Source organism: Macaca nemestrina, chromosome 11 (assembly GCF_043159975.1).
Source record: "Macaca nemestrina isolate mMacNem1 chromosome 11, mMacNem.hap1, whole genome shotgun sequence".
In the NCBI taxonomy this organism is placed as follows: Eukaryota; Metazoa; Chordata; class Mammalia; order Primates; family Cercopithecidae; genus Macaca; species Macaca nemestrina.
In genome coordinates this window covers 133,948,215-133,975,859 of record NC_092135.1, presented here as the reverse complement: position 1 = coordinate 133,975,859, position 27,645 = coordinate 133,948,215, and the positions used below count along the sequence as shown (strand labels likewise).

General features: G+C 47.3%; 2 protein-coding genes across 16 annotated transcripts in view; one reads left to right on the top strand and one right to left on the bottom strand.

Moving 5' to 3' along the window:
- The window catches only part of LOC105473862 (ArfGAP with GTPase domain, ankyrin repeat and PH domain 1), a 644,177-nt gene that overhangs the window by 242,940 nt on the left and 373,592 nt on the right, over positions 1-27,645 (bottom strand). For all 15 annotated transcript variants that reach the window (XM_071073619.1, XM_071073622.1, XM_071073625.1 and 12 more), the window contains one exon: positions 10,039-10,143. In XM_071073619.1, coding sequence (XP_070929720.1) covers positions 10,039-10,143 — 105 coding nt within the window. The remainder of the gene's footprint in view (positions 1-10,038; positions 10,144-27,645) is intronic.
- On the top strand, positions 11,479-11,607 carry LOC139357258 (thymosin beta-10-like). The gene has a single exon (XM_071073630.1). The coding sequence runs from the start codon at positions 11,479-11,481 to the stop codon at positions 11,605-11,607; it is 129 nt and encodes a 42-aa protein (XP_070929731.1).

Genomic DNA, 27,645 nt, shown 5'->3' with positions numbered 1-27,645 from the left:
ACACCCGCACCAGAGAGACAGCACATGAAAGGCCAAAGGACAGCTCCAGGCACCTTGGCTTACGACCAAGAAAGCAAGATGAAATCATTTTGGATCTTAAGATGAATCACGCCTTCTGCAGCAGCGTGCCATCGACTTGACACGTCTGACTACGCTCTTCTCAGTAAGAAAGGGAGGTCTGTCTTTTTGGTCATCGCAGCCTCACATCTGAAAATCTGGCCTTCACATTTGTCAGTCCAGTAGCCTGTACAGGAGTTATTCTGACTGTCTCAATGTTCTGGGGAAATCAGTGAAAAGTTTCTCTGAGTGTAAATGAATATTCACCACCTTAAGAAGTTCGAGGTCCCCCCTAGCAGACATGTGAAGGTGGGTGAAGAGACGGATCTCAGATTCTTAGTGAATCCTCGATCCAGGTAAAATATTGCAGTCCTGTGTGAGGAATTCGTGTATTTACAAAGGCAATTATGGGCACTGAGCACAGCCACGAGCTGCTATTCTACGTAGCATACGTATCTTTTTTTTTTTTTTCCTTGAATGATTTCTTTAGAGGAAAATACCCACTTAGGAATCATCACAGATCTTTTTGTTATCTTTACATCAGTAAAAAAGTGGGTCTTCCGTCTCATTTTGAAACTAGAAACTTTCTGAAATCTGCCTTCTGATGATAATTTTAGAGAGTCCAGGTTTGGCTGCCCTGGCTTTGAAAAAACAAAACCAAATCTCGACGACACACAGAATCAAAGGGTTTGTGTGTTGCAGGGGAGTCCAAGCCACTCAGTTAGAAATTAACCTGCCCAGTAATGAAAAGAAGGAAAGCTCTTTAACAATTTTAAAGGAGGAAAACTTAAGAAGGAAAATTCCAGTATCGCAGGTCAGGAAGAAATGACAGAGCTACAGCTGTTTTAGTCTGGGCACATGCAGAATGGAAAGGAATCTAAGAATGAGATTTTTTTTTTTTTCTGAGATGGAGTCTCAATCTGTTGCTGAGGCTGGAGTGCAGTGGCACCACGTCGGCTCACTGCAAACTCCATCTCCTGGGTTCAAGGAATTCTCCTGCCTTGGCCTCCCAAGTAGCTGGGATTACAGGCACCCACCACCACACCTGGTTAGCTTTTATATTTTTCGTGGAGACGGGGTTTCACCATATTGGCCAGGCTGGTCTTGAACTCCTGACCTGAGGTGATCCAACCACCTCAGTCTCCCGGAGTGCTGGGATTACAGGTGTGATCCACCGCGCCTGGCCAGAAGGAGGTTTTTTAGAAGTCTGAGCAGTTCATGCACGTCAGCCAGGTATGGCCCGGAAGGGAGGAGTTTCACAGTTGCCAAACGACCTCCCGAGGAAGCCCAGAGAGCCACGATCGGAACCCAGGTGAGCTTTCCTGGACAGGGGCACCGTGAAGTCCTTGGCTTGACCGTGAGGCCACCGAGCTCATCCTTCCAGGTCCACTTAGGAATCCCACTGCACACATTTTTGTCAGCAGGAATTGCAGCCATGCACTCGATGGCCGTGCTCGCGACACGGAAGATGAATAGGTGGCCACGCTGAACTGTGAAGCCCTGAGGTCCAAGTTCTTTCTCATTATGCCTCCATTTTTCTATCAAGGTGCTCCCTAAGGCTCACATTTAAGTCCACAGAAAGGGACTCTCAGGGTCTCAGAACAGGCTGCCCTCGATCCCCCTCAACTGTGATCCAGCGAAGTGTCTGAAACCCTGAGACACTCATATATATTTTCCCCCAACAAAGTTAAGAGTCAGGGCTTTTTAAAGGTCTTGGAGACATACAATTTTTCAAAGACACAAACATGTAGACCACGGAGCAGCAGCAGCAGCCAGCGTGCTTGCTTTGACCGTGTCAGTCTTATTTACACGTTTGGGGTTATCTCTGCGAAATGCCAAGTGGAGGTAAAGGAGCTGGTAGGGTGGTCAGTCCCGGAGTAAGTGTGACCAGGTCCCAGCTTGCCTGGGACTTCCCTGATTTCAGCTATGGCAGTCCGGCACCCTGGGAACCCCTCAGTCCTGCAGAAAACCAGGGCGATTGGTCACCCCATTAAGGCAGTTTCATTCATTATTTGGTTGAGCTTTCTATGTGTTATCTAAACTGGGTTATAGGTTTCATTTAATAATAGCATCTTGAGAAAGAAAGACGAAATAACTGAAGGCTTTTTTTTTTTTTTTTTTTTTGAGCCCCAGTTTTAGTCTTACCCCCAGTAGCTTCAACTTCAGGACAGCGTTTTCCTTAGAAATCCAACTAACTCCATTAGCTTTTGTTTGCTAAGAGCTTTTGCTGAAAGTTTTAGAGCTTGCACTCGTCAGAGTATGAAGTGACTCTTTCTCATTATGCTTCCATTTTTCTCTCGAGGTGCTCCCCAAGGCTCACATTTAAGTCCACAGACATTACTAAGTTTGAAGACAACGTCATCAAAACTTCCTACCCAGTGAAAGAACTCATTCTCCACGTTTCCAAAACGGACACCTTCCAGCCAGTTCCCAATGTCTACTTTCAAACGTACCCACTAGAACAGATGTAACCTGAGCGTCCGCAGCGGGGCACCTCTGTGTGACCCGAAAGCTACGCAGACGCTCCTGGACAGGCTGGGCAGCCCCCGCCTACTGTCAACCAGTGGCTGAACATACTCTGCCAGGGAAGCAATGATGTGGACGCTGTAGGTTCATTCACCTCTCCCCACTCTGGCACTGTCCTTGTTATCCTGCCCTACCACTGGCCTTTAGGAATAACCACAGCCAGGTGCAGTGGCTCACGCCTGTAATCGCAGCACTTTGGGAGGCTCAGGTGGGTGGATCACTTGAGGTCAGGGGTTTGAGACCAGCTTGGCAGCTTGGGCAACATGGTGAAACCTCATCTCTACTAAAACAAAAAATTAGCCAGGTGTGGTGGTGCACGCCTGTAATCCCAGCTACTTGGGAGGCTGAGGCAGGAGAATCACTTGAACTCGGAGGTTGCAGTGAGCTGAGATTGTGCCACAGCACTCCAGCCTGGGGGACGGAGCAAGACTCTTAAAAAAATAAAATAAAATAAAATAACTACAGTGGAAATCTACTATCACGTCCTCCTGTGCCCATACCTCCTTCTCTCAACCTACAAAGCACAGAAGTGCAGGGACCTCATCATCCGGGGCAGCCAGTGCTAACATCTCCTAACCCTTTGGGAAAGAGTTGAAGGAGGCTGGGAGATGTGGCTGTGGGTGATGGCTGGGGTCAAGACTTCATAGAATCTAAGCTGAGGAGATCCGGGGCCTGGAGGTACCACTGGCATAAACTTTCAGGGAGCTTTCTTAGTCTCAGTTGGCTCAATGTTTTGCTTATTTTCTCCTCTGATTTCCAGGGAAATTATTACATCCTACGACCTGACTACTCCATAAGCAATTCTGTTCCACTGCTTAGAAACAGAGGTTCTCTCCTAAGAAAAAGCTTTAAGATTTTCAACAACAGGAAACAGACCTGGGGAAAAAGATTTCCCTCCACATCTTCCATCTGTGGTGTAGGAAGGGTATGTAGATTTAGCTTATGTCCTAAGTAAAGGGCAGAGTGAGGCTGGGCTGTGTGTCAAAGGAACTAGGGAGTGCTGGTCTCCTAACAGTCTTTGTAAGGACTGAGCTTGGGGCTCAGGGCAAAAAAAACCCCCCCAAAACCCCAAAAAACCAACAAACCGAGAAAGACACTTCTGGGGGATGACAAGAACGGAAGGAGAAATCTGAAGCAATTCAATGGGAAGGAAAGTGACATCCCAGGGCCACCACCCAGCTGAAGTCCCTTGTCATGATCTTCTGCACGTAGAAAGCTGCCCCCGTTCTGAGGGAGACACGCAGTCCCCGGGGATCAGTATTTGTGAGGTTCCCAGGCAACCGACCCATTCCAGGTACATTTTCAGCCTCACACCAGCCCCACAGTGTCCTGCAATGCCAGGTGCCCCCAGTTTCATGACTGGCTGCTTTGTTCTGAAGCCAGAGTTCCAAAGAGCAGGTCATCCTGCTGGGATTCCACAAGCTCAGCACATAGCACGGCCACACACCGACTGGCCAAGAGCTGCGTCTATTTTAGAACACACCGATGTGTGGAAAACATCTGTCTGGGACTGATACTTGAAGTTCGTGTCCAAAGGTGATCGATCTTTCACACAAACATGTCCGTGGACACTTGTGCAATAAGCAAATGGTGTTCAGATACCTCAGGAATCGAACTCACCTCTTCAGGGAGATCTTCTTCTAAGGGCATCTAACAGAGACATTGAAAAACCCTCACCCAGAGATTTTAGCAAGGTTCGGAAATGGTCAGTCTCCTGCTTCCACAGTGTGCAAAGGAACTGAAAGCCAGAGCTCCCCACTGCTGGGGCATCTTTCCCAAGTAAAGGTATGAGGATGCTGGCACTGCCGGGAGCCTGCAGGAGCGGAGGCGGCCACAGGGAAGGCTGGGGTAGCGGGCAGCCGCTCCACCCGACAGCGACAAACTGCCTCTATCAACTTTTTTTTTTTTTTTTTTAAAGACAGGGTCTTGTTCTGTTGCCCAAGCTGGAGTCACTGTGCAGCCCTGACCTCCTGGCTCAAGCGATCCTCCGGACTCAGCCTCCTGAGTAGCTGGGACCACAGGTGTGCTCTACCACGCCTGGCTCATTTTTTTATTTGTTGTAGAGATGGGGTCTCTCCATGTTGCCCAGGCTGGTCTATCAACTCGGCCCTTGCATGCCTGTCTTGTCTAGGGAGGACTGGTTGGGGAGCTTGCTGGGGAACTCAATTTGGTTGACTAATGCAGGAGCCGTGTGGAGCAGCCCTAGGAGGGGAGATGAGCCTTCTAGACCCTCCTATCCCACATGGGCAGTCCTCTGACATCGGCCACTATGCCTGAGCATCCCTGTGTCACAGAGGGAGAAGGACAAGGCTGGTAAAGACCCTCGATTCCACCTTCTGGGTTTGATCCTAAAGAAAAAACAATCCTGAGATCCTCTTGAACTACCGCCTCCCCCACCCCTGCCCATAACCACATTGGCCTATAGAATTTAAACTTGACTCAGTTGTTTACTCCTGCTCCAACGTTCCTTGTGTGCCAGACCCTCTCCCCAGATCCCTGAATTTAACATGATAAGCAAATGGAAGGAGGCTGCTGGTGGCACCAGGGTCCAGCCTCACGGGGACTGTGAGCAGCATACACGTGGACAGAAAATAAATGTCTGTGCCGGAAGGAAGAGCGCCTCGCCGCCACAGGCAAGCGTTGGTGTTGATGGGCTGCTGCACGGCCCTACCTCATCTCTGTCTGAATCTGCCATATTTAATACAACTGCAGGCCTGGCGCTCTCAAGTCCCCACCCCACAATAGAAGTATCAGCTGGTTAGAATCCCGTCTCCCCAAAAGCATGCTAGTTTCCTTTTAGTCCACTAATTACCTGGGCTTCTTAAGTTAGTGGTATACACCAGGAGCTGGTACAGCAACCTCACTATTGATACTCGCTTACATCTTTGTAGAAAACTCTAAAAATATCTGATGGTTTGGCCGGGATTTTTTCCTGGGCTCTGTGGAAAAGAACGGGCTGTGGGCTGTGCTATACGAGAACAATGCAGGCCCCCGTTCCAGGGGCTCCTGCTCTGGGGGCTCCTGTGGAACCTGGGCCCCATCTGCCTTTCAGAGAAAAGGTGGATGAGGACCGTGTTCTCAGAAACCAGACAACATTTTCCTCTGGTGTAAGACAGGGGCTTATTCTGGTCCACTGACAGGTTAACATCTACTTTTAATGACTTGATACAGCTCTACAGAGGCTGGCATGGGCCTGAATCCCAGAGGAGAGAAAAGGAAGCAGGTTCCCATGTTCAGACAATAGGGTGTTAGCAGGGAGGGGCCCCACTGCACGCTGTGGTCAGTAATAGAGTCAGGACCAACAAGAATGACTCTGAAACCCAAACGCCACCAATCTTGGCAGTTTTCCCAGCACTTCACCACTCACGCCACCACTGCATGTGGCCAATGACTCTCATGGTCCTTCTGCCGTAATACATCCTGGAGATAACCAAGGATGTGGGTGTCACAGTGTGGTCCGTGTTTAACTGAGATCACCTGGTTCTACGATCCTTTGAAATTTTCCAGACTGAGATAACGGGGTCACTCTCACGGTGTAGAATTTTGGGACTCGAACTAGCAACACATTTGCACACTCTCAAGTTTCTTATTAAGGAAAATCTGGATTCGGCTCATGAGTGTCCCGTTGAACGCCTCTTCCCATTGTGAACCAAGACCACCGGACTAACCCAGCTGGTGTGGGTCAGCACTTCCCCTAACAACTCACAACAGAACAGACTCGGATGTACCTGTCAGAGAATACACCTGGAAGTCACTACCTCTCCACAATTTTATCCAATGCTTGGCTGTGAAAATGAAACCAATGGAGGATTACATGGAAAGTCATGCAATCTCACCAGGCTCTAGTGATTCAAATCCATTCCTGGATTAAGCCCCTCCCCTAGGGAACTATGTAACTGCATCAAAAATTTCAGTTCCAAGGAGACTAGCATTAACAGGATTGCATTTGAAAATGACATTGCCTCGCCGGGCGCAGTGGCTTAAGCTGGTAATCCCAGCACTTTGGGAGGCCAAGGCAGGTGGATCACTAGGTCAGGAGATCGAGACCATCCTGGCTAACACAGTGAAACCTCGTCTCTACTAAAAATACAAAAAATTAGCTAGGTGTGCCGGCGGGCGCCTGTAGTCCCAGCTACTCTATAGCCTGAGGCAGGAGAAAGGCATGAACCTGGGAGGCAGAGCTTGCAGTGAGCCGAGATCATGCCACTGCACTCCAGCCCGGGCGACAGAGCGAGACTCCGTCTCACAAAAAAAAAAAAGAAAAAAAAAGAAAATGACATTGGCTTTTGCTTGCTATACAATTATACAACAAAGCCCCACTGCGCCCCTCTTCTGTACTCCAATAATATTCATGCATACTTATGAATGAAGGCGAAAGGATGGAATTGGCAAACACTGAGGGACATGACAAGAAAATGCCTGTGGATAGGAGAATTTTTGAAGAACTGGTTGTGATTCTATACCCAAGAGGTTGGATGAAAAGCAAACAGGCTTTAGGCCTCCTGAGGGAATCTTCTGATACATATCGTTGTTACCACACCTGCCCCTTGGCAAGAGGCAGCAAACATCCCTTCCACGGAGCCTGGGCTCAGCAGTGAGCGTAGGTTGACTGGAAACGTATCATTCATCAGCTCTCCCTTTTTACTGGCCAGTGAGTCTTACCAAGAATGATATTTTGATTGCACTTCTCTAACTTACATAAAGCAACTGGTTCAATAGTTAGACCTCCGCTCTCTGACAGGGTCCATAGGAGGAGCTAAGCCAGCAACACGGCAGCCCCGCTGCTGCTGATGGAGCAACTCTGCGGAGAGAACGAGGGAAGACCCGGTGCCTTGCTGTTGTTCTGATGGATGGAAGCTGGGTGTGCAGTGGGCTGCAGAACTGGAGACCTAGATGGGGTGGTCCTGGAGAGATGCCAACCTGGTCCCAGGTGGGCCTCATGGAACAGGCATTACATCTCTTTGATTTGAAGGCCCCCTGGAGAACCAGTCTGACTATATTCCAAAACTAAACGAGTGGGTCACTGAGCACAAAGGAATTTCCTTACTACAATAAAGAATATCTATGTAAGAATCTATCTGTATCTGTATCTTGAACCCCACTGAATAGTAATGCATGGGAGGTGCTCTCAGTAACAACAGAAACCAGAGATGCCGATGGAACACCTGCTTTGCTGCGTGGTTCTGAAAGGTGCAGCTACTGCTAAACGATGAGGAGACGGGGGCAGTTCAGGCCAGCAAGCGAATTCGGCATCAAGGTTACCGTGTGCTACCTATCATATTAGGAAAAGCTCTTCTTTCTGAAGGTAAATGCTCTTGAGAGGGCCGAGAAAAGGCCAGATGAGACAAACTAATACAACCTTTCTGGGAATTTGACAACATACACCAAAACCATGAAAGCACACGTAACTCTTCAACGCAGGAAGCCGACTGCTAGGAAATTATCCTTGGCAAGGCAAACGGACAAGGGGACAGAGATAAACAGAGGAATGCTGATTAGAGTTCTTTGATAGCGAAAAAACTGAAAGTAAATTTATTTGAGAAGGTTCATTTTTCAGATACTGTGGGATCAATGAAGGCATATCCACACAGTGAAATATTATATAATCATTAAAAATGGTGGTGTACAAATACATTCCTTGACATGAAAACATCTACTGTTAGTGAGGAAGGCAGGCTGTGGGCAGTGTATACACAGTGGCCACGTGTTTGTGGAAGGAAAAGGCATATATACATAGAAAGAGCTGGGAGTATGCACCCTAAAATGTTAAGTCAGGTTCCCTAGGTGGTATTTTAGGAATAATATTAATTTTCTTCAATATGCTTTTTCTAACTTCTCATCAATAACTGTGCCATTTTATAAAGCATTTCAAATTTTTAAAAACTGATAGCTTAGCTGGGTGTCATGGCTCATGACTGTAATCCTAGCACATTGGGAAGGCAAGGTTAGGCAGATTGCTTGAGGCCAAGAATTCAAAACTAGCCTGGGCAGCATAGGGAGACCCAATCTCTACCAAAAAATACTGCTGCTGCTGCTACTATTACCACTAGCCTGACAGTGATAGAAAGTTGTCCTTTGTATCTGTGGATTCTGAATGTGCAGAGTCAATCAATCGTGGATTAAAAATATTCAAAAGAAGGCAGCATGGTGGCTTATACCTGTAATCCCAGCATTTTGGGAGGCCAACACAGGTAGATTTCTTGAGGTCAGGAGTTCGAGACCAGCCTGGCCAACGTGGTGAAACCATGCCTCTACCAAAAGTACAAAAAAATTTAGCTGGGCGTGGTGGCAGGCACCTGTAATTCCAGCTATTCGGGAGGCCGAGACAGGAGAATCGCTTGAACCCAGGAGAGAGAGGTTGCAGTGAGCCAGGATCGCACCACTGCACTCCAGCCTGTGAGACACAGTGAGACTCCTCTCAAAAAAAAGAAAAAAAATCAAAGAAAAAAAAGTGAAAAATAACTAATACAACAGTGAAAAATTATACAAATAAAAAACAACAGTATAGCAACTATTTACAGACAATTTACATTCTATTACATATTATAAGTAATCTAGAGATGACTTAAAAGCACAGAGGAGGATGCGCTCAGGTTATACGCAGATACTATGCCATTTTATATAAGGGACTCGAGCATCATGGATTTTGGTATCCAAGACGGATCTCAGAATCCATCCCCCATAGATACTGAGGGACAATGGAATAGAAGGACTGACTTCCACCATATATTCTAATCTACACATTGCTCTACATTAAGTAACAGTTATGGAATGTATTGCTATGAAACTAGAATTAACACCCCAACTTTAAATTTTATCAAGGGTAGAATGTCTGCATTTTTTGTATTTTATCAATGGGCAGAATGTCTGCATTTCTTCCCCAAGAATAAAGTTAATTTTGTTTATAAATCTATCTTACACACCACCCGTATAACAAACTTATATATAACACCATCTTACATATAACACGAAGAGAAAAGTTTCTTCTGCCTAATGAACTGGAATGTGTTATCTGACAGTAAAAGCTGAGTCATGAATTGCATTTCACTTCTGATTTTTGTTCACAGCTTTTCAAAGCTAAATCCTGGATTCAATTGTGATTGTTTCCTACGTTCTCGATTTTCAGCTACATCACTCTTCTCTCCTTTCTCTTTTCTTCTTGCCCCTGTCTTTTTACTCTCATCTAAAATTTTACTTCATCTGTGCCTTTTATTGTAATTCTTTGTAGAATTGGAAAGCCACAGATTGACTAGCAGGGAGGGGAAGAGAGAGAAAGACATATGGTCTAGTGGAGTGTGAGGGACAGTGTTATTTATCTCGCAGTTGAGCAGGAGACCAAATACGAACTTTCACTTCAAACAGAGACAAGAGGCTGGGCTGCTGGTAGGTCCCCCTTCCCCACGGTGTTTAGTTGAGGTCTGCAGCTGTTAATTGCTCCGAGGGGGCCATACTCACATGTAAACTGGGGTGATAGGTCAGCACGCCATTGTCACACAGGGTGACATATTTCTTTTTCCACTCTTTATTCAGCGATTTGCCACTTCGCTTCAACAGCATGCCCTGCAAGGGAAAAAGAGCCAAATAGAAAGTCTGACGTAAATAAAAAAAAAAAAGAAAAACCAGGTACATAGGCAACACATACATTCAAAACACGTGTGTGTGTGTGTGTGTGTGTGTGTGTGTGTGTGTGCGCGCGCGCGCGCAGAACGTCACTCTGTGACACTGGCGAATGCTGATAAGATGTGCCGTTAGTTCAACAAACACGACCCAAACACATGCAGGCGTGCTACACTTAGATCTTTCGGATAATTAACTGCTAAACACACAGGGAACACCTAAAGGTGTAATGTTTTAAAGAAAGAAACCTCAGGCTGGGCACACTGTAGGGATCATTTGAGCCCAGGAGTTTGAGACCAGCCTGGGCAAGACGCGAACACCCCCATCTCTAAACAAATAATAAATAAATAAATAAATAAATAAAATTAGCTGGGCATGGTGGTGTGCTTCTGTAATCCCAGTTACTTGGGGGGCTGAGGTGGGAGGATCCCTTGAGCCCAGGAGGTTGAGGTGGCAGTGAGCTATGATTGTACCACCGTACTCCAGCCTGAGTGACAAAGCGAGACCTTGTGAAAGAGAGAGGGGAGAGGAGAGACAGAGAGAAAAAGAAAGAACAAACTTAAAAAACTGCATTGGCCAGGCGCGGTGGCTCAAGTCTGTAATCCCAGCACTTTGGGAGGCCGAGATGGGCAGATCATGAGGTCAGGAGATCGAGACCATCCTGGCTAACACAGTGAAACCCCGTCTCTACTGAAAAATACGAAAAACTAGCTGAGCGAGGTGGCGGGCACCTGTAGTCCCAGCTACTCGGGAGGCTGAGGCAGGAGAATGGTGTAAACCTGGGAGGCGGAGCTTGCAGTGAGCCGAGACCGCGCCACTGCCCTCCAGCCTGGGCGACAGAGCGAGACTCCATCTCAAAAAACAAAACAAAACAAAACAAACAAACAAAAAAAAACAAAACTGCATTAACTGGGCTAGGCACAGTGGCTTACGCCTGTAATTCCAGCACTTTGGGAGGCTGAGGCGGGCAGATCACCTGAGGTCAGGAGTTTGAGACCAGCCTGGCCAACCATGGCCAATACTGGTGAAACCCTGTCTCTACTAAAAATACAAAAATTAGCTGGGCGCAGTGGTGGGCACCTATAATCCCAGCTACTCGGGGAGGCTGAGGCAGGAGAATTGCTTGAACCCAGGAGGCAGGGGTTGCAGTGAGCTGAGATCCCGCCACTGCACTCCAGCCTGGGCTCTAGCAGGAGACTCCGCCAAAAAACAAACAAACAAACAAACACACACAAACCATTGGGTTCGGAGCAGGATGGCACCGATTGTTTTAAGAAAATGGCAGACAAACCAGACATGGGGGGAATCGCCAGCTTTGATGGGGCCAAGTTGAAGAAAACAGAGACGCAGGAGAACACCCTGCCGACCAAAGAGACCACTGGGCAGAAGCGGAGTAAAATTTCCTAAGCGCCTGGAGGATTTCCTGCCCTCATCATCCCTGAGACCCCAGTCATGGTGTGGAGGAAGAGCCACCTGCAAGACGGACACGAGCCACAAGCCGCACTGTGAACCTGGGCACCCCGCGCCAATGCCACCGGCCTGTGGGTCTCTGAAGGAACCACCCCCAATCGGACTGCCAAATTCTCCGGTTGGCCCCGGGACATTATAGAAAATTATTTCTATGAATAATGAAAATAAAACACACCTGGTGGCCAAAGAAACACCAAAAAACAAAACAAACCCCACAAAAACCCCAGAAAAACCCAAACTGCATTAACTGTATTCTCACCTTAGATTTGTAAAGAAGAATTTTTTTTACAGTTTCCTTCATTTCAGATTTTTTATTAAAACCAAAATTCCACTGGCAAGTTTCAGTAACAATATTTAACAGATGAATCCCATGTAAGTGACTCTAATTCACTTTTAATGAAATCATATTAGGCCTCCTTGAAAACCACTCAGAATCTGAAACCAACACATTTTTGAAGCCATGTTTAATCCAGTTTTCTTAAACGGTTGCTGAGAATTTCTTCTTGTTTTAACACCAATTCCCAGCAAGCCTTGCTCTATCTTTACAGGTTTCCCTTTGTTAAGGAAGCCGATGGCCAACACGGAGCCTGGGCAGGCCCAGCGCCTTGAGCTGGGGTTCTCTCCTTCTCAGCCTGGGCTCCATGCCTGTCCAGCTCAGTCCCTTTCAATGACAGCGTTCACGTCAGAGTCTCTGCCTCTGTCTTCCTCCCTTCTCATCTTACTCTGCTCCATGTTAACCAAGAAAAATAAGAGAATCTCTTTACTTCCTTTTCCGCTATCCTTTTATAAACTTATGTAACGTTAATAGGACTGAGAAAGCGTAAGACTCAGGCTAGCGAATTCACCTGGACTGAGGCAGAAGGAGTTTTGAGTTTTGAAATATAAGAAGACACTTTGAGAAAGCCGAGATGCCCTACGAATCGCCTTCGGAACTTTTCCCAGCCTCCACTGACTTCCTAAACTCTGCTATCTTTCAAGAATCACAACATGAGAATGAATTAACTACTATTATGGGATATAATTGAGTTCAATTTCCAATTAATTACCAGTACTGCGACAATACTGTTTTTTATTTACTAAATCGTAACCAAGTTTCGCAAACATAATGAAGTATGGGCCAGCTTGGGGCTCCAACCACCACTAGACATCGTTGCTTAAGGGAAAACATTTGAGTTTGAAACGACTTTGGAAGATGATTTCTTTGCAAGTTCTTATTCACGGAAACGTGGCAAAATGTGGCATACCTTGATTTCTTGGAATCTAAATCACTATAAACCAAATACGGAACTGAGACCAATCAACTGAACGAACCAAGTCCATAGGAAAATGCTACTAAGCTGCAAACCAAGACAGTAAGAGCTTCCTCCCATGCAGGAATAGAGGAGAGGGGCAGTCACCACTACTGACGCAGTAATAAATAAGCATTTGCTTCAACTCATGAGAGACCCCTCTCCAGTGGGATTCCCGAGGATTTTAAAACTTAGCATAACAAAGCCTCACTCAAGGTCCTTTTTTTTTTTTTGAGACAAAGTCTCCCTCTGTCGTCCAGGCTGGAGTGCAGTGGTGCGATCTCAGCTCACTGCAACCTCCACCTCCCAGGTTCAAGTGATTCTCCTGCCTCAGTCTCCTGAATAGCTGGGATTACAGGCACGTGCCACCATGCCCGGCTAAATTTTTTTATTTTTATTTTTTGTATTTTTAGTAGAAACGGGGTTTCACCATGTTAGCCAGGCTGATCTCGAACTCTTGACCTCAGGTGATCCACCTGCCTCAGCCTCCCAAAGTGCTGGGATTACAGGCGTGAACCACTGCGCCCGGCCCTCAGTCAAGTTCTCCAGTGGGCTCCCATTTTTCCGTCATTCATTTCAGATGGAATTCAAACAATGACAGGTCTCTGGTGTCACCAGAAGATTACAGATGCTCCCGGCTTCATTCAAAAAGCTTCGTCCGTTCCCACTCAGACACATGCTGGCCACGGCGCACACCCCTGGGGCTCCATGCGGATGGACTTGCACCACTCTTCTGGCTGGCGTGTGGGGGGTGCTTTCGTGAGCAAATCATATCCTCAAAATTGTCCTACTGCAGTGAAGGCTACGAGGACTTATTTGTTAAGGAAAAAAGGGGAAACAGTCTAATCGGGAGGCATGTGAAGACATGATTTCATAGCTTTCTGAAGAACTAAACTAGGCTGAAGTAAAACTTTTTTTAAATAAAAAAAAAAAAGGCTGGAGTGCAGTGATGCCATCATAGCTTCTTGTGGCCTTGAACTCTTGGGCTCAAGTGATCCTCCCTCCTTCCTCCTGAGAAGCTTGGGATTACAGGCGTGTGCCATCCTGTTCGGCTAATTTTTTTATTTTTGTTTTTTGTAAAGATAAGGTCTCGCTGTGTTGCCCGGGTTGGAGTGCAGTACCCTGATGCAATTACAGCTCACTGCAACCTTGAACTTTCTGGCTCAAGCAATCCTCCTGCCCCAGTCTCCTCTGAGTAGCTAGGGCTACACATACATGCCACCATGTCTGTCTAATTTTTTATTTTACTTTTTGTAGAGACAGGGTCTCACCATCTTGCCCAGGCTGGTCTCAAACTCCTGGGCTCAAGCAATCCTCCCACCTTGGCTTCCCAAAGGTGCTGGGGTAACACCGAAGTGAGCCACTGTGCCTCGCTTAGGTCTTCAGAAAGTGCTGGATGACAGGGAGTGAGCCACTGCACCTGGCCTAGGCTGACTTTCTTCTGATCCTAGGAAAACTCTTAATAAACTTAAGAGCTTATTAAATAAATAAACTTAACTTAAACTCTACGTCTTGCCAGGGAGGATAATCTTGGATTACAGGCACTATTCAAATGCTGCGTAAGTCAGCAGGACTATGGAATACCCTGGCCTCTTAGGAGTCATATTTCTGCCTTCCAGCCTCGGCCCCAGTTGGTTTATTATATGACGCCCCCAAGAATTGCTGTGGAGACGAAGAGCCACTCGGCTGCCCCGCTTGTCACGTCATGGCTGTGGTCCAGCTGGGCTGGGGCAGGTGCGCTTTTCTTTCAGGGGCTGGAGCACTACCCCACGCTCAGCCTGGCTGTGCAGTCGTGTCCCCTGACTCCCCTGCTCCCCAAAGGAACAGGTCAGGGGCAGCAAAGTTATGGAAGCCATGGCTCCCTGAAAGCCAGGACTCTGAGTTACACAGGGGAAGTGTCTTGTTAGCTAACGGAACGTGGCAGGGCCAGCCCTCCTGCCAGGACACTGGGCTGCTAGGCTGCCAAAGTCTCCCGTTCTACTGATGGGCGGTGACCTGCTCCCCACACAGAACCTCTGGGTGTTCCAGCTACTGCCCAGCCTAGCACTTCTGGTTTTGAACTTCAGTTCCCCCTTCCAAAGCACAAACACCAAGAGGCGGCTGCTCAGGATCCCTCTGGCAGGCACCTCTGTCACCTGAGTCCCTTGTAGGGAGAGAAGTGAGACTTTATGACAACTCGCATTTTATCTTCCCGCTGCACCCCACAGTTTACCGAGGGTATCCCCAATTCCCAAGACATTCTGATTCAGTCAAGGAACATAAGCAGACAGGGGCTCCGCTTCACTCCCAAATTCCCACTGAAACAAAACATGAGCTCGGAGTGAGAGCAGATGAGCAAATATTTCCCCTAACTGAGAGTGCACATGGCTCTAGAGGAAGCAGTTTCTGTTTGCTAAATCCAGGAGCAGCCTGAGAAGGCCTCCACTCTGAGTGTCTTCAAGGAAAAGAGAACAGGACAAGAAATCTTTTTTTTTTTTTTTTAATTATACTTTAAATTCTAGGGTACAAGTGCACAACATGCACGTTTGTTACATATGTATACATGTGCCATGTTGGTGTGCTGTACCCATTAATTCGTCATTTACATTAGGTATGTCTCCTAATGCTATCCCTCCCCACTACCCGCTCCCCACAGTAGGACCCAGTGTGTGATGCTCCCCTTCCTGTGTCCCAGTGATCTCATTGTTCAATTCCCACCTATGAGTGAGAACATGCAGTATTTGGTTTTCTGTTCTTGCGATAGTTTGCTGAGAATGATGGTTTCCAGAAATAAACAAAACCTCCAAGAAGTATGGGATTATGTGAAAAGACCAAATCTATGTCTGATGGGTGTGCCTGAAAGTGATGGGGAAATGGAACCAAGTTGGAAAACACTCTGCAGGATATCATCCAGGAGAACTTCCCCAACCTAGTAGGGCAGGCCAACATCCAAATTCAGGAAATACAGTGAACGCCACAAAGATACTCCTCGAGAAGAGCAACTCCAAGACACATAATTGTCAGATTCACCAAAGTTGAAATGAAGGAAAAAATGTTAAGGGCAGCCAGAGGACAAGAAATCTTAACCCGACTAGCAAATTCCAGGAACGGGGTGCCCAGGGCTGCTGGAAACTGGAGGTCAGACCTGCTTGGCAAGGAGGCTTACTTTAGCCCAGAACGTGACAAGGCCACATGCCGCCACCACCAGGCCCCTGGGGTTGTGCGACACAGCGACCCTGCAGGGCTGGAGGGCCCCATGTGTCCAGATATCCTGATTATCGAAGAGAAGTAGAAACATTGGACTTGTGTGTGATGGCTTCTTATTTTAAAATACTGGCCACAGGTACACATTTTTGCACTGAACACAGGCTACACCGAACCTGCTGCGGGCCAGCTGCACATGCCCACGGTGTTTTTGACTTTTGGCCAAGAGTCACTGGGGTTGGATGGAGCCCCCCCGGCCTCCCATGGATCTAAGGATCCAGCAGTCACAGCACCCATACTCTCCATGCGGCATGGGGAGCGTGGCCTGAGGGGCAGCAGCGTGCAGGGGGCAGCAGCGTGCAGAGTCCAGCAGCGTGCAGAGGCCACAATCTCGGGTTTCCGCGGGCACCGTGGGCCCCTCTCTCAAACCAGCGGGCTACCCTCAGCCCCACTTCCTGCCTGGCCCTGGAGGTGCCTGAATGTCTGGGCCCTGCCACAGGTGACTAGGGTGGAGGAAGGAAGGGGTTATCTGATTTGCATTAGGAAAGATTCCCCTGGTGAGCAGTTGGAAAGATGGAAGCGCTTTCCGGCTCAAAGTGTGGCCCACTTTGGAGCAGCGGTTGGGTCTACTCGAGAGGGGAGCAATCAATCCGAAGGTAACAAGATCCCCAGACGGTCTGAGCAAATTTGAGACACGTTGGAAACCTGTCATTTTCTCTGGAACCATAATTTCTCCAAGAGAATTTTTAAAATTTTGAGTGTATTTTAATCACTATCTAAAAAGTGATCCAAAACCACCACTGGATTCCACCACCCGAGTTGGCATCTCTGACTTCCTGGGTCACGAGCTGCGCTAAGGGGGAGAGCACTGAGGGAGACGCAACATGTAAATCACTCACTCCGAGAACAAGTCAACCCCCGGGGAAGGCACCGCATGCTGCACACAAAACGATTTCTCAGTATGAAAGCAGGAAAGAAAGAGGCTGGGGTCACCACGTGATACAGTCACGAGGCAGCTGAACCAAAGGAGCCTGCACTGCAACCGTCATCCCTAACCCCTGGCACGGAAGGCCGTCATTTTGTTTCAGCAAAACATCATCATCCTTATTATTAAATGCACAATAAATTAATGCTATTAAATTTTTAATAAATATAACTTTCATATTTATTCAAAAGCTATAAAGACAAGGAGCTGAATCTTAGTTTTCTGCTTGTACCTAACTGTATACTTGTTATCAAAACAATTAAATAAATGTTGAAGGATTCATGAGATTTTTGTTCTTTTAAAAGGCTCTGGCTGGGCACGGTAGCTCACGCCTGTAATTCCAGCAATTTGGGAGGCCGAGGTAGGTGGATCACGAGGTCAGGAGTTCGAGACCAGCCTGACCAACATGGTGAAACCCCATCTCTACTAAAAATACAAAAATTAGCCGGGCACGGTGGTGCATGCCTGTAATCCCAGCTACTTGGGAGGCTGAGGCAGAAGAATTGCTTGAACCCGGGAGGTAGAGGTTGCAGTGAGCCAAGATTGCGCCATTGCACTCCAGAATGGGCAACAAGAGTGAAACTGTCTTAAAACCAAAACCAAAACCAAACCAAACCAAAACAAAAGTTCCACACCACTCAAATGTGGGAAAGACTGGTCTAGAATGGCAGTGATGATCAGGGATACTTCTGGGGGCAAGGGAGGAGAAGGTGAGGCAGGCAAGGAGAACGCAGGTGCGAGAAACACGCTGGAGGTAAAATCGGGACAAGGCGCTGGGTGGGGTGGGGCGGGGCCAGCACAGACAAAGTCAGGCTTTAGTTGTTGTGGCCCAGTGGGGTCATTCACTGAGCCAGAGAGTACAGGAGCTGGTGACCAGGAGGGAAAAGAAGACTTTGGTATCAGCCACACGGCACTGGAGGGGCTGGGGACCCAGGTAGGCAAGGCGGCCAGGCCAGCCGTTGAGGTTCCATGTTCAAGGAGGAAGTCTGGGAGATGGAGGGTGGCTGGGGAGGAGCCAAGAGATACAGGAAGAAGCCTAGGGGGTGAACATGGTCACACTTAAGGTTTAGCACACAAGGGCCGGGTTATAATCTGCTTAGCCAACACAGAATCAGAATCCCATTTGGAAGAATTATTATCTAAGGGTCAGCAAAATTTTCCTGAGAATCTTTAAGATTATGATGTAATCATTTAATAGGTTGACTAGTTCATTCTCCTTTAAGAATAAATTATTTTAAATATTTCTAAAAGTACATAAATTGATAGTAAAAAGCATCATGTTCACCTTAGGAAAACAACAGATAAGAATATTTGCACTTTCAAATGAGGAAGCTAGAGAATAATGAAGCAAATAAAGAGAAAGCAACGCACACCTGTATTGGAGATGAGAAAATTATCTGCAGGTGAGCCCCTTCCCCTGGAAACAAGTCATCTAATTACAGCGAGGAGACCTTGGTCATGGGTCTGACATAGAACAACTACTTTTTGAGGAAATTAGCATTTGTTCCATTATACGGTCAAACTTAATTCTCATTCAATGAATCCATGTTAAATATAAACAAACAATGCATCGAGGTTTTAAAATGAAATAAAAAGACATTCACCAGTTGAATAAACATTTGTAAGTCCCTAGTGCAATTACAATGTATTTTGGAAGATGTTTTTGTCTGATTGGTCTAGATAATCAGCCATCAAAATCAGTGCACGCACTGTTTGGCAATGAGAAGTGTAGATATCTGTGCACAACTAACACGAAAGTCTCCAAGTGGCTCCATGCGTTGGTTTCATGGCGCCCCATAAGCAAATGCAGATGGGAAACAGGAGAGCACACACTCCCAGGAAAGCTGGGGAGAGAAGCTCTACTCAACCACAGGCCCGGGCTGCAGGTGGAACCTCAGGAAACGTGCTGGGAATCATGTGTCCAACTGTAGCCTTCAAAGCACAAGTGTTCCAACACACAGGAAGCACGTGACTCAAAATCAACCTGGCCCTGAGAAGCACAGCCTTATGGGCATCACAGACCTGTGTTGAGGTCTCAGCCCTGGAAAACATCGAGTGGGGAAGGCTGGTCCCCTGGGAATCAGATCTCTCAGCAGACAGCACGATGGTGAGACTTGCACCTCGGTGGGCTTTTATATTAAGATCCCAGGAACCCAAAGTGCTTGTTCATCCCAAGCATTTAAAATACCATCGATTCTATTACAATTGTTGTTAGTCCCAGGAATTCTAAGAGGTGAAAACAAACGATGGGAGTTGCTCTCTAGTTGGCAGATACAGAAACAGGACAGGGCCATGGACCAGCAAGGTTGAAAAGTGACCCCATTTATAAAACAAGGCTGACCTCCTCCTTGCAGCAAGGGCAGATGGGGGAAAGGGGGTGACAGGGCTCTCTCCATCCCAGGACCCCAGGAATACTGCCCCTGGCCTCCAGGGTTCTTCCCCCAAAACCTCAGTCTTCAACCAGTTCTAGTTTCTCTTTTCGCCCACGTTTGGGAGAGCTGTTTCTAGTTTGCTTCCACTTCACAAGAGGTTACTGCTTATCTAATGGAAATGTGGGGCCATGAGAGTGACAATTTCTCTAATAAGTGGGTATTTTAGTACCAGTTTTTAAACTCAGCCCGTGTCTGCCTTGATCCACGAACATACACACGCACGCACACACGGAGTATCTTGGTTCTAGGAGTGATGCTGTCTTTGTAATGAGTTCTATACATGAATGCCTTCTCTTTCATATTCACATGTCCAGGTTCTCTTGAAATTTCCAGAGTAGATGAAGGCAAGGCCAGAAACATGACAGAGTCCTGTCCTGACCCCTGGGGATAGGAGCAGCTGATCCAAGTGAGGCCTGCCACAGCATCTTGAGTGCACCCCTGTCCCACCCAAACCCGTCAGATGTTAGCATCCAAGCCTCTTAGCTCCCTGCAAAGTGCACTTCGGTTGCTCTGCCTAGGCGAAAGCATCTAGAGTGATGGACAGCAACTATAACCACAGCCCTGGCCCCAAGGAGGCATGAGGGCAGCCATGTCTGAGAAGCTACTGCAGCGCCCCCAGTTAAGCCACCTTCTTTCTACATCACCAGGTAACCTCGGGAGCTCAGCTCAAGAATGTGGTTCTGGGCTAGGCGCAGTGGCTCACACCTGTAATCCCAGCACTTTGGGAGGCCGTGGTGGGCAGATCACGAGGTCAGGAGATCGAGAACATCCTGGCCAACATAGTGAAACCCCCATCTCTACTAAAATGCAAAAAATTAGCTGGGCAGGAGGCTGAGGTAGGGGAATCACTTGAACCCGGGAAGCAGAGGTTGCAGTGAGCTGAGATCATGCTACCGCATTCCAGCTGGGCAACAGAGCAAGACTTCGTCTCAAAACCAAAACCAAAACAAAACAAAACAAAAAACAGAATGTGGTTCAGGGCTGGGCATGATGGCTCACGCCTGTGACCCCAGCACTTTGGGAGGCGGAGGCAAGGGGACTGTGTGAGTCCAGGAGTTTCAGACCAGCCTGGGCAACAAATTGAAACCCTTGAAAGTCCGTCTCTACAAAAAATACACAAATGAGCCAGGTGTGGTGGTGTGCACCTGTAGTCCCAGCTACCCGGGAAGCTGAGGTACAGAACTGCCTGAGCTCAGGAGGTCGAGGCTGCAGTGAGCCATGACTGTGCCACTGCACTCCAGCCTGGGTGAAGAATAAGACCTTGTCTCAAAAACAAAACAAAAATGTGGTTCTGGATTGACATCAAGGTCCTTCCACATGGACCGGACAGCTGCACTGGCCTTCCCACAGCCGGGCAGCTTAGGCCTCCAACTTACTACACAGGCTTCAACTTCTTTGAAGGGCCCCAATCCCAGGAAAGCCCAGCTGTGGTTTTAACGCCCACAGATCGTTGACATCAGAGAGTCCATGTCTGCACTTAACACATGTAAACCTTAAAAAAAAAAAAAAAAAAAAAAAAAAGTTTGCCAAAACAATAGGATAAACTACAAAACTCTCTATTGTCTCTCCTTACATAATTCTAAAAGGCCTTTTCTCAAAAGCACGATTAGACAGCTCTCTGATGAGTGAAGACGTTGGCTGGGGCTTCAGAAGCAGGAGGCAAGATGAGCATTCGTAATCAGAGGTTCAATTGGACTACAAATGAGCAGACTCGGGAACTAGATTTTGTGGATTAAAAACATGCTTTTTCTTTCTTGGCTTAAATTAATTCTGAACATTGATTTTTGAAGAGTGTTTGTACCAAGTGGGAATCACAGAATTTCAGCCTAGCTAGGCCCCAGAAGTTAAACCATTCAGCCCTGAATCTGCTACAAAAATGTTTTGCATGCTCCCCACCTGGGGCCCCTCAGTCTCTGCATGAGCACCCTGGGGACAGGGGTCCACAGGTCTCAACAGTGAGAGCTGCCTGGACGGTCTCCCTTGGAAAGAGCCAGGGTCCTCTGCCCTCCCAGGGCGCGGCTGGTACCTAACGCTAGAGGTGCACTGAGCTAGCGGGGACTTCCAGGGACCGTGGAGCCGCCACAAAAGCCCCAGTGAGATGTCTTCTCACATGTGGCAACACAAGCCAAGCCCCTTCTTAGTCCACACTCTTCCCAAAGCCAGTTCCAGTTCGACCGTGGGACGCCCCTCTGAATACACTCAGCGTCCCCCACGTGTAGCAGCTAAATGGAAAACAACTGGGGAAGACAGCGAGCCCGTCGCCTTCCTTAGGGAGGAAGTGGTACTAAGGTGGCCTCCACTGGTCTGGGCTGAGCGCGCAGACAGCCTCCCCTAAGCTTCCATCAGTCCGAACTTTCACACTTCCCTACTCTAAGGACCAAGAAAATGGAAAACTCTAAAAATAGTTCATTTGAAACTTTTAGAGGAGATGAAGCCACGATCCTACTGGTCAGGAGATGACAGAGGCCGGAAGGCTCTGCCGGAGACGCTCAGGCAGACAGTTCCCGTCAGTGAGTGCCAATGGCCCCTGTGATCCTAAGTCTTTTTGATTCCGCATAACCCAGGGCCAAACGGCATGGTGGCATGTCACCATGCATACTTTGTCCATCTTTCAGATGCCACTTTTGTACATGTGAAAACCACCTCTGCTTAAGATTCTTTCTTGCTGTCCAGCTGTCACAGTGAAGACATCAATTAAAATGCCTTCTTTGACTCCTATGTGGCTTCGGCATTTATTAAAAAGTTTTTTTTATTTCTATACAATATTGGGCTCACTCTGAACCAGATGCTGCTGCTCTAAGTGCCTTGCAACTGTTAACCCACTGCAAGTGCATGACAACCGGATGGTCATTGATTATCCTCATTTCATGGACGGGAATTGATATGACACCTTTAACAGGGGTCCAAAGAGTATGAACGCCAGTCCCTCAGCATTCACAACTGTGTATTTCATCAACTGCATTCACAATTGACATCCACGACGATCCTCATTTCACGGATAAGGACACTGAAACAGACTGGTAATGTAACTTGCCCCACGTGCACAGCCAGCGTGGTATCTGTTCTCCAAAGACGGCTCCCACTGAACCACACTTCGTGGCACTGGTGCTCCAGTATAAATAAATCCTCCCACACTGACCCTGGGCTGCCCAAGACTCACTTTAGCTAACAGCATCCATGGGAATAACACTATCTCCTTTGGGTTTAATTCTCGAGAAAGCCTGGCAGCACCTGCCTTGGGGAGCTCTGACAGACAAATCAGTCCTGCTGGGCTCTGTCCACAGGCCTCAGCCACAGTGTTATAACAAATAGTCAAATGATCATTTTCTTAAATCCTGAAGTTTCAGGGTGGATCCTTATGCAGCAACAGGTAAGAAAAACAGAATTAGCCTCCTGTACTGCTGTAACAAAAATCAAAAACACAGGGCAGTGGCTTTGGAACTAGGCAGTTGGCTGAGGCTGGCAGAGACGTAAGCAGCACGAGTGGAAGTTGTGAGGACAGTGAGGAAAATCCTACCTGAGGATGGAAATGGGGCTGGCAGACCGTGCACCAGCAGGGCAATTAGCAAACCTGCCCCCCCCACCCATCAGGGGGATGGGTAGCATAGCAAGAGTGCCTCGTGAGCCTGTACACCTGGCTACCAGATTGCCATGCCGGATACTGGAAGTGCTCCTGGCTCTGTTAAACACGGGAGGAGAAAGAGGAGGTCCAGGGAATTTTCCAGCACAATTAGAACAAATATTTCAACTGAAAACCTTGCTGGACTGATCACAAAACAGTTTCTCATTCCCAGCTTCTCCTGACAGCAGAAAACCCTTGAGTAAGAACCGGCATCGGAACTAAGATCAAATTCTGGGGATACCAGTAGCTGTGATCACAGAATGAGGACCTCTTCAACAGTGTGGCAGTCAGACCCTTTCCATGAGAACTCAAAGATTTGAAGGCAATGCCTCACAGACCCTTCTGATTAGAGATCCATGGATTACAGAGAGAAATCTGTGCATTAGTTTTTGTTTAATGGAACAGATTATGATTCAACACAAAGGATACCCACAAGATTTTTAAAGGAATTATACCACCTTGGATTAAAATGCACAGAGAAAGTTTAGAAAGAAAAGTGGTCTCTGGGCCCTCAACTTTAAGTACAGCAGGAAGCAGGCTGAGAAAGCTGTGTAGTAGCAAACATGGGTCAATTCTTATGGGAAAGGCAGAGGCAGAGCCCAGGGCCAAGGAGGATGCCTCCTGGGGAGAATATACCGTTCTTATGCCCAGAGCAGGGTGAATCAGCATCATGTGCTGGCTGGATTTCAGAATTGTTATGGGCCAGTGACTGCTCCATGTCTCTTGTCCCTCTCCACCTTTTTTTGTTTTGTTTTGAGATGGAGTTTCGCTCTTGTTGCCCAGGCTAGAGGGCAATGGTGCGACCTCGGCTCACCACAACCTCTGCTTCCTGGGTTCAAGTGATTCTCCTGCCTCAGCCTCCGAAGTATCTGGGATTACAGGCATGTGCTATCACGCCCGGCTAATTTTGTATTTTTAGTAGAGACAGGGTTTCACCATGTTGGCTAGGCTTGTCTTGAACTCCCAACCTGAGGTGATCCACCTGTCTCAGCCTCCCAAAGTGCTGGGATTACAGCCTCTCCACCTTTTTAGAATAAGGGTATCTGTTGCAGTTCTCCTGTTCCTGAGTCACCCCTGCACAGTGTGTGAGATAACTTGTCTCCTGGGTACCCTGGTCTTCCGATGGGGAGGACCATATCCAAAGAGACTCATCCACATGTGTACCTGGTGTAGATGACAAGGCCATGACCTTTAAGCCTGGGCCGGATGCCATAATGGCTTGAGACTTTGGGTAGCTGGGGACAGGCTGTGGGTACTTTGCATGAAGGAGGGTAGAGTGAAGTAGATAGTGTCTGAAGATGGCACACAAAAACCAGTCCCCTCATCCCCCGTGGTGCTCATACCCTGTGTGATCACTCTGCCCTCTGACTCAATTGAACCAACAGAATGTGGTGGAAATTATGCTGTGCCACTTCTGGCCAAAGCCTGAAGAAGGCCTGGAAGTTCCTGCTTTTATGCCCCTGGGAAGCCTGAGCACCCCTGTTAAGAGGTCAGACTATCCTACCAGGGAGACCAAGTAAAGAGGAGACATCCTGAGACTACTCGAGGAAGAACTGGGGTCTCAGACAGATGACTGCCAATGACCCCCAGCCAGTTGAGCCACTTTTGCTGAGGAACCAGATACATTAGTAAAGAAATGCTCTTGGACGCTGTAGCCCTAAGAAAGCATATTGTGGAGCACGGACAAACTGTCCCCAATATGCCCTGCCCAAACTCCTGGCCCACAGAATCATGATAAACAATAAGGTGGCACTGTTTTTAAAAATTATTTTTGATTTTTGAGATGGAGTCTCACTCTGTTGCCCAGGCTGGAGCGCAGTGGTGCGATCTTGGCTCACTGCAACCTCCACCTTCTGGGTTCAAGTGTTTCTCCTACCTCAGCCTCCTGAGTAGCTGGGATTATAGGCACCCGCCACCACGTCTGGCTTTTTTTTTTTTTTTTTTTTTTTGTACTTTTTAGTAGAGATGGGGTTTCACCATGTTGGCCAGGTTGGTCTCAATCTCCTGACCTAGTGATCCACCTGCCTTGGCCTCCCAAAGTGCTGGGATTACAGGTGTGAACCACCACACCTGGCCAAAATGGCACTGTTTTAAGCCACTATAATTCGGGTTCATTACCGAGCAATAGATAACCCAAACGGCAGTAAGGGGCAGAAACAGGGGCAAGATTCGAGGTACAAACCAAGGGTTTGTACTTGTCACCCTGCTGCTTTGCTGCTTCCGTGCGAACCATTTCATCTACCAGACAAATTTTAACTTGTTTGTATAGCAAGAAATTTTAAGTGTTTTGTGACACCTCAAATTATTCTTCTTATCTTACTTGGAAATGGCAAATGTTGGTCTAATTCCTACCACCTAATTTACTGACATATCAGAAAGACTGATTTTAATGATCTACAACCAAAATATCAGGATTCCAGGCAGGCACATTTTGCTTTCTGCCCAAGGAACCTTTTCTACAGTGGAGCAAAGAGTAGAATTGTCGTTTGGCTGCAATCTCTTTATTCGTCATGTGTATTCTTTGTCTAGTCCCAAGAGGTCATTGAAAGCCAAAAGCAATGTTAAGTGTACAAGCTTTAAATAACTTACAAAGTTAATGTAATGAATGTAAGTGCTATCTGAAATCCATCACTCAGTGTTTGCTGCAGCCCCAAGCTGTGATAAAACACCACTCATAAATTTATATTAAAACTCTGCTCGATAGCAATTATTTACCAACAAAGATTTATTGACTGCATTAGAGACTGGGGGTCTTAACCAGGCAAATCAGTCTTTGTTTTGAGTCTCAGAGACCAAATGGTCCTGGCCTGTGCTCGCACAGGGATCGTCGTTACACAGAGCGAACATTTCATGGCTAAGCTCCTACGTGGTGATGGAGCAACAGTCTCAATGCAGGCGGCTCCAAGTCAAGATCAGATTATCAACAGGCACGTCCGCAACCACTCGCCTTCACTCTGTGGGCAGCATTCTTTGTCGGCTTTAACAGACACCGGGAGGCCGCACATGCATTTGACTGAATGTAAAGGACGGTGCCCGTGTGATTTCGCAGCGAGGTCCAATGAATCCTCTTGCTGCTGCAGGAGCACTAATAGTTTCCCAATTACCAAGTTAAAAAAAAAAAAGTTTTTCCTGGCTTAAAAACATCCATGCAAGTTCAAAAATGTTTGTTTCTACTTCTAAAAAAAAAAGTGATGTTTGAGTACTTCTGTGATTTTACAGTGAATACTGTTAATCGCTCATTTGGTACTTTATGATTTGCATTCATTACACTTTGGAACAGGTTCTTGTTAAAGGTTTCTATGAAGTTCTAAAATGGCTCAGAGAAAAGCTGGTACCTTTAACTGAGATCCAAAGAGTGTGAGTACCAATCACTCAATTTTCACATTTGTGTTTAATAATTTTATTCTAATTAAGATTTTTTTCCCTATAACACGTATTAAAATTGTGGCTGACAGGAACCAAATTGACCTCAATAAAACTAGAGAAATGCATTTGGGTGGGTGGTAGGTGGACGGAATGTCATCACTGGAAAATGGAGAAGCACACGGGTCATACAAGCTGTGACCTATTCTTCCCCCACGGCACCAGCTCCATGCGGAAAATGGTCCATCCAGGTGATGCCCCTGCTGAGGCTCCCGATATCCCACTCTTCCATGATGAACACTTACTCAGCTTGCTTTTGCTCTCATTATGCTAAGCTATTCCCTGCAGATAACACCTAGCTAGAAATAGGCCTGGACCAATGAGACTGAAAATCCATGGCCCCGTGTGCCTGGTTTAGGGGTCACCCTCCCTCACTTGCACTCATGATTAGGCTGGTGCGTGCGCACGCACGCGCACTCATACACACACACACACGCACACACACACACACACACACACACACACACTACAGCACCAGTATAAGGTGTACAATCCCGAGTGGCCAGAGCCTTCCCACCTAACAGGAACTCTCACAGCCTGTGCACCCTCATCCAGACTATTAGCATTGGGGATCCTACGGGCCTGGGGCCGGCAAGCTCCCACATGTTGGCCAAATCTGATCTTCTGCCTCTTCCTGTAAATAAAGTTTTATCGGAACAGAGTCAAGTTCATTCGTTGGAATGGGTGCATCTGCCCTGAACTGGCAGAGGTAGGTAGTTCAGGAGAAACCACAGGACCCATGGAGCCTAACGTACCTCCTCTCTAGCCTTTTATAGAAGACTGCTGATTCCTGCTATAGGACAGGAAACCATGCAGACCCAACCAGAGGCCATCACTTTTAATGTAAATTGGGAAATTCAATTCTTTCTCCCCGAAATGTCCTTCTTACATCCTCCCCCTTACTCTGACCATCCTTGTGAGCACCCCTTTAGCCTCCCATGCTGAGCTGCAGGGTCACAGGCTCTACATAAGCAAACACCCCCACCAATGCTCATCCATTAGACGATGACTATTATGGGCTGCATTATGCTCCACTCCCTA